A 7359-nucleotide genomic window follows, 5' to 3' on the forward strand; every position below is an offset into this window, starting at 1 on the left:
ATTGGTAAATCCACGTAGTTAATTAAAATAAGTGACTTTTGAACAACGAACGAGTGATCATTTAGATGACATTACGACGTATCTCGCAAAATTTTAGTCATTAGTTTTCTTAAAATAGCTTGGCATTTCTTTTTCTACAAATGAGCTTTTCTAACTATTTCTTCAATTAAATTAATATATTATAATCAATATTACATTGACTATATATTTTGATATACATAATGTTAGAAATAGCTGTAGTTGTTTTAGTTTTTAACATTATTTATCTCAGAAATATCCGATGGCCATAAAGGTATAACTATTGAGTATAGTAAGACAGCCAGTAGTGCTATACCTAGAGACATATATTTGAGATGAAGTGAAACTTTTGTTATGATACTTCAATTATTTAACAAATGATCTTGATTTATAACCTGTGTTAAAATCAAAGTGATAAAATACCATTATCTTTAATACTAGCTGTTTATATAAGGTGGGATTCTCGTAATTACTTTTATGCTGGTTTTTAATGTCGAAGAAGTAGCAAAAAAACGTTTTTACTTATGCATAAGAAGTACACTAAAATCTCATTGTGTGTGTGTTTTGTTTTAAACAAGATAAGAACTGATTTAGTTTTAACAAACTTGATAATGTATTAGTTACTTGATCTGAACAGAGAAATATTTAATTTTTCTTTATACTTCATTCTGCTGCGAATTATTTCAATGCCTCATTGAAGGAAAGATTGCAAAATCACTGAAGAATTTAAGAAATTAATACTATTTAAATAACAACAATGTTAAAGCCTTTTAAGTAAAATTGATCTTAATAAGCTGAGTTGAGCAATGATTTCCTAATGTCATTGGAAGAACAAGCTTGTTGACGAGGGTTTCCCGTCAGATTCTTTATTGGTTGTGATAAAGAAATATCAAAGTAATATTAAAGAACAAAAAAAAACAGACATCAATTCAATATGGCTGATGATTAAACTGATAATTAAAATAATTGACAAGGAATTAATTTTCTTTGAAATCTTTCGATTTTCTGTAGTGTAAATTGAATATGTAAGGTTTTAAAACTGTCGAATAGCTGATTCGCAAGGTAAACCACAATACATCTAAAGCTTAAAAATTCAGGAATGTGCGACATACTCGGCAAATTAAAATATTCTACGATCACGATAAAAAAGTGAGAAATTCCGAAGTTTCACTGCATTTCGTATCATATAAAGCAGCATCATGCTATACACGCGCATGTCTCTGGGATTGGACATAGATAAGTTATGACGTCATAAAATATAGCCATAACGTCAAAATCGGAAGACTGTAAGGAATACCTTTAAACCAATGCATATTTAACAACCCTCTGTATTCACTCAATGGTATTGAATATAATAAATCAGCACCAACATATCCAGGAGAATAAGTCACATACGCTTTGCTGTACTTATCTTGAGTTCCAACAATTTTCTCAGCGCATACCATGTTGAATTGGAAGTCTCAATCGTTAAGCATCTCGATTAGTTTTCCCTACAACTTTGAAGACAATCTTGCGCTGTGGTTCTCAATCCTTAAGTATTTAAAATATATATATATATATATATATATATATATATTCTCCTGCCTACACTATTTAGCTAAGTTTTTATTTCGGCGTCAAAACGACCTCTGCATATTATTTTCGCATTACACAACATTACAGAATTGCGTGCATTTTCTGCGCATTACTTAACATAGCAACACTAAACAACCATGACACTTTCCTCTGCACTGCAAGAAACATCACTGGTTGTTTGTACTCCTAGTCACCTGGAAATGTAATAAAAACAAGGACGATTGGAAAAATTCTTCGTTGTTTCGCTTATATAAAAACAGTAAAAGCAAGGAAAAATTCCAAATTATTAAGACCTTACCCAGTCGCTTTACAGCTGTTCAGGATCAAAACTGAAAATAGTTATTTAAGATGGTTTATTTTTTTCTGCAGGCTTATATCAATCTGTTCTAATGATCAGTGGTGGCCGCAAGATGGTCTTATTAGGTGGGAGGGGGTGAACTATAGAAGGGTTTAGAGTTATGCTCCCCCAATAAATATTCGCTCGAAAGCACACACGCCTTCTCCATTTCTCATCAGACTTTGACGGTTTAGAATAGTGGGCCTGATGCCCACTGGGGGAGGCACTGCCCCCTCTACCCCCTTGCGGGCGCCTCTGTTAATGATAAAACAAAAATGGTTATATTAATTAATGAATCCTTAGATGTGCTTTTATGAAATAAGGTTTTAAATCAGACTGATAGCGTGTTTTTGTTGGACACGAAACAGAGAAAATTCTTAAAAGTATATTAACGGAAAGTTAGTTCGAAAGACAATATGAATACCCGTGTGGTTATGCAAATGTTCTAGGCGATATCTCTTCACGTGATACATATTACGTCACACGCTAGCATCAAAGCTCATATGCATGTCTTATCGAGCCGAAATTCAAATGAATATTATCCACCAGATGGCCTCCATTACTAATACCAGTCTAACAATTTATTCACTTAGGAAATGGCGTATCTTGTAAAACAGAGCCATGAAATGCATTTAAATCATAAGCCAGCCAGAAACATTTTTCGCAACAGTTAACGACCAGCAATAACTATTAACATCACAGCAGTCAAACCACCACTGCTAGCAGATAAAAAAAAAAAAGTGGATAAAATTTTATCTATTTTTAATTAAAAACAAAATAACAAACAAAATTTCAATTTGCCAGCAGCGCCAGTCAATATGGTTATGAGAACAATTCAACATCTGACATATGTAAAGCAGAAGTTTTGTTGTATGAGTATCGACTGTGACAGGAACATTTGAAAACTTCAAAGAAATTCCGAAATGGATCGTGCTTTCTATAAAGAAAATAAATCGAAACTTCAGTATTTATTATTATGTGAATTTAATTAACCCAACGCTCATGGTGTATTTAAAAATAAAACGGAAAATAACATGCGTGCCACAAAATATTTGTCTATAACTTAATTATTTTAGCGAATAAAACTTACAGAAAATTTGTTTTCTTTGTAATTAAGCACAAAGCTACACAATGGGCTATCTATGTTCTGCCCACTACGGGTATCGAAACCCGGAGTCTAGCGTTGTAACTCCGCAAACATATCGCTGTGCCACTGGGTGGGCATTGGTTTTCTGATTCGGTTTTGATATGTTGAAGGCGGTTAGATGTGCATATAAGAGCTAGAATAATCATTGTCATATTTTTGCAGTGTATACAGAACTCGTATGTTTTTAATATACACTTGTATATTTCCATTGATTTCTTACACAGCCAGAATTTTATTTACGAGCAAGGGTTAAGCTCACGACGAGACAGAACAACGATAAAAAAATATAATTGTACAACTCTATAAAGTTAAAACGAAAATTTGACCTGGCGCTGCTGGACTTCAGATAATAAATGTGATTTATCCCTAGAAATTAAAAAAAAATCATAGATATCAATCAATGTTATTGAAAAAATTGCTTCTGCAGTAAAACAAATTACTTATTAAAATACGAAGAAGCAATATCAATTTACTGTACCTACCAAAAACTGCTCTCGACAAAGAAATATTTATTATCGCAAAGCTTTTTATATTTCAGAGCTTTTACTTATAGTGATGAAAATAAAGAACACGGCGTGTTTTTTCAACATGATCTCTCTCTTGGGGAACAGCATAACCATTTGACTATATTTGCATTATGTTTTTCTATTTATGAGGCGGCGCTATAAGCCCTTCTTATATAGTCAGTTGTTCTGTTCGGACATGACAGGTAACTGTGAAATCACAAAACTGCCTTTTCTTCGTTTTATTTTAAGTTTCATCACAAGTAACACTAGCTACACCTCTGCTTGGTGGATTCTTTACAAACACCCCTCAAGTTTGTTGGCCAGGTCCATCTGGTGTTTCGCCGAGTACAATGCCTAGCTACTAGGTGGCGCCACAAACCACCAACCACTATGGAAAGCCCTGCAACAAGGTGCTGGTTTGCAGCCTTTATCACCGCTCTTGAAGAAGAGGTGGTAAATAAATAGGTAGAATTTGTGGGTAATGAAGCTTGTGTAGTTTCCGTAGAGTTGTCCCAAGAAAAAGTAAGATTGCATGGTCCTGGCTCGAGATGTGGACTCACATGACAGAGCCTATAGCAGGATCCAGGCAGGCCGAAAGCAGAGTTGGGTGTGATAGACGGAATGTCAGGGATATTGGGATCTAGAGAGGAAGAAACATAATTTATTGTTATTGTATTTTAGTTTTGAATACATTGTCGTACGGAACTTATTTATTACAACTAAGAGGAAACACATTTAAGAAGAGTACTTTAAAGAACAAAGGACACGTTCATTGCATTACTTTTTTAAAAACGATTAAAGTTAACACTATGAATATATATATATATATGTGTGTGTGTGTGTGTGTGTGTGTAACAAAACTTCAGTTCTTTTCTTTTCCCAAAATGTTTTTTTATTAAACTGGTTTCGTAGCATCACACGTTACCCTTCAACATAAAAATTTGTCCTGAAAAACCTTAATGTTTCTAAAGAGTTATCCACAGTATACTCCAGGTACATATATATGAAATACATAGATATTGTATGTAGATTTTCAAATTTGGAGCAAAACACAACAAACGTTATCAACAACGTCTGTCAATGTCAATTTAGATTATTTTAAATATATACATAAAGTTTACGTATCACTGAAGTTCAACCCACATATATATTAATTTTTTTAAATAAGTTTTAGTTTGTTCGTAGATACTTGAAAACGTTTTGTGGTATTTTGGTATCGCTTAAAACTAATTAGGAGAAAAGACTATAAAAATTCTGCAAGGGTTAAAAGTATGCTTTCTGGTGACTTTTGAGAGATTTCCAAAAGTATGATTCGCTCTGAAAACAATTAATACACAACAAAAATATCTGACCCTTTTCCATTTTTCATCTATATTCACTGTTGAATCAAAACACCGTCTGTGGCCGATTTTAGCCACATTTATTCGAATTGTTAGATGTACAACAATTCACTCAAAGTTTTCTAAGTTGATCTAATATCTTCATGCTTCCTTGTTATATATTACGATCATATTTACAATGTTTTGTAATATATTCTGTTGGTAGTTGTTGTTTTAGCGCAAAGTTAGGCAATGGACTATCTGCGCTTTGTCCACCTCGGGAAATCCAACTCCGGATTTTAGCTTTGTAAGTTTGTAAACTTACCTAAGAAATGTTGTTTTAGTGAAGTGACAGAATCATTATCTGTTTTACACTTAACTTAGTCAATACCTTTAATTCCAAGAACCAAATGTGTATCATTTTGTTTCCATTTACTGACTTTAAAGAGTTCCATCAGTAAGTGAAATTCTTATTCTTCTATATACGTATATGCAGGTTGTCCGGAAGTTATGTTAACCAGTTGTTCACTTGTGTTTCTGAATTTGCCGATATAATTTCCAAACATTCTATATAAATATTCAGATATATGTTTTTAGTTTAATGATTTTCCGCGCTTTGAATTACGTTTACTAGGAATAGAGCATGCCTAAGAATTTCGAAAAAAATAATGCATTTATGCCATAGATATCCTATAATAGACTAGATATGACGTCCACGTTCAATTGCTATTAGCTAATGTATGCTATTTGGGCGCCATCTTGCTGCGGCCATCGCTCTTAGTTACGACTAAGTTGCTATATACAAATAAATAGGGTACGTATACAACATGACGATACTGGACCAAAATAAACTTCCACAATTTGGTCAGACCTATACTAAGGACATAACACTTTACAGTGGGTGTGGTATGTATATTTTCTAATTGTACAAGGATTTAAGATAATAAAAGAAAATGTCAATTACATTCTACTGGTAATCACAGATCTCCATTGTTTTAGCTAATTGTACTTTAATGTCATTCTCTGTAGTACGTGAACTTTATTGTGGTATATGGATTACTACTTTTGTGTAATGTTTTACATGTCGCATATTGCATTTCTTTCCTGGTTGAAATCTTGAACAGGATCCTATAGGAACCTACATAATCACACCAGGATCTTGTACAAGATGTTGCTCAGGATTCAGTAAATTCAGTACATCCTACTAGATATTCATTATTGTGATAAAATAATGCTGAAGTACAGGAGTGAGAAGAGGACACATATTCTATATCAAATAAATAATTTATTGTATTCATCATACACTGGAGCAAAACAATTACTCTATTAGTGTGTTCATTAAAATAACACAACAACAACAACATCTAAGTGAAAATATGGTTGTTGGTTGGTTGTTGTTAAGCGCAAAGCTACACAATGAGCTATCTGTGCTGCGCCTGTCACAGGTATCGAAGTCAGATTTTTAGCATCGTAAGCCTACAGACTTACCGCTGAGCCACTAGGGGACTGTTGGTTATGGAATTAAATCTGAAATATGTAAAAACAACAACAATAACAAAACAAACAGATATTAATAGGGTACGAAGCTCCTAAGGAGATCAAAGCCTATTGTTACTACTCAGATTGTTATTATTATTAATTGATTTGGCTGACGCCTTTCCAATGCAACTTCTGATGTTATCAAGTAGGCTTATCAAAATACAATACGTTACTATACGTATATGCACAAAGTGACATGTAGTGACATAAAGTAGTAAACAGTATACCCTATAATACGTTCACTCATTACATTGAACAAGATTAGAACAAATTGAAATTAATCAAGGGGTAATGGAAAGGTATAGAATATGCATAGAAATACTCTAACAGAAATAACAGGTTAAAGCAGCTCAACAGTCCAATAGGTTTTATCATGCAATGTTTTTATTGTAACAATGAAAAAAAAAGAAATAAAATAAAAATATATATACAATACAATACTAAAGAGGGACACAGAATATATAAACATTATTAAAATGAGTACGAAAAGAGAAACGAATACTAGATAGAAAAAAAGTACCGTCCTGAGACCAATAAGAAATCTAGTAGCAGGTGAGAATAGAAAGTTGTAATAATACGAAGACATTAATTCTTAAGCTTTCATAGCTTTTCTTCTGTTCTTCATTTTTAAAGAACTTATATAAAGCAACAACTCATTAATAAGTGTTGTAACGGAAGGCTTACACGACCTAGTTTAAATTTTATTTTGTAAGTAGTGTATTTACCTTGCGGGATAATAATAAACGTTACATCAAAAAATATAACAGAAATCAGATGACCCAAAACAGAAAAGAAGGTCACATTATATGGTCTATTAAAGCCTGAAATGTGAGAAGTGACCTAAAATTATTTTTGTTGGCAGGCTCATCACTGATGATACTGTTGCGTCAGCGAGGTCACGTGACTAGTATCACGCCA

General features: G+C 33.0%; 1 protein-coding gene across 1 annotated transcript in view; it reads right to left on the bottom strand.

The window, feature by feature from the left end:
• Positions 1 to 3058: 3058 nt before the first annotated feature.
• The window catches only part of LOC111086001 (transmembrane protein FAM155A-like), a 69532-nt gene continuing 65231 nt past the window's right edge, over positions 3059 to 7359 (bottom strand). The window contains exon 3 of the mRNA XM_022387171.1: positions 3059 to 4223. Within this exon, the coding sequence (XP_022242879.1) occupies positions 3850 to 4223 (374 nt within the window). The 3' untranslated portion in view covers positions 3059 to 3849. The remainder of the gene's footprint in view (positions 4224 to 7359) is intronic.

Source organism: Limulus polyphemus, unplaced genomic scaffold (assembly GCF_000517525.1).
Source record: "Limulus polyphemus unplaced genomic scaffold, Limulus_polyphemus-2.1.2 Scaffold772, whole genome shotgun sequence".
NCBI lineage: Eukaryota > Metazoa > Arthropoda > Merostomata > Xiphosura > Limulidae > Limulus > Limulus polyphemus.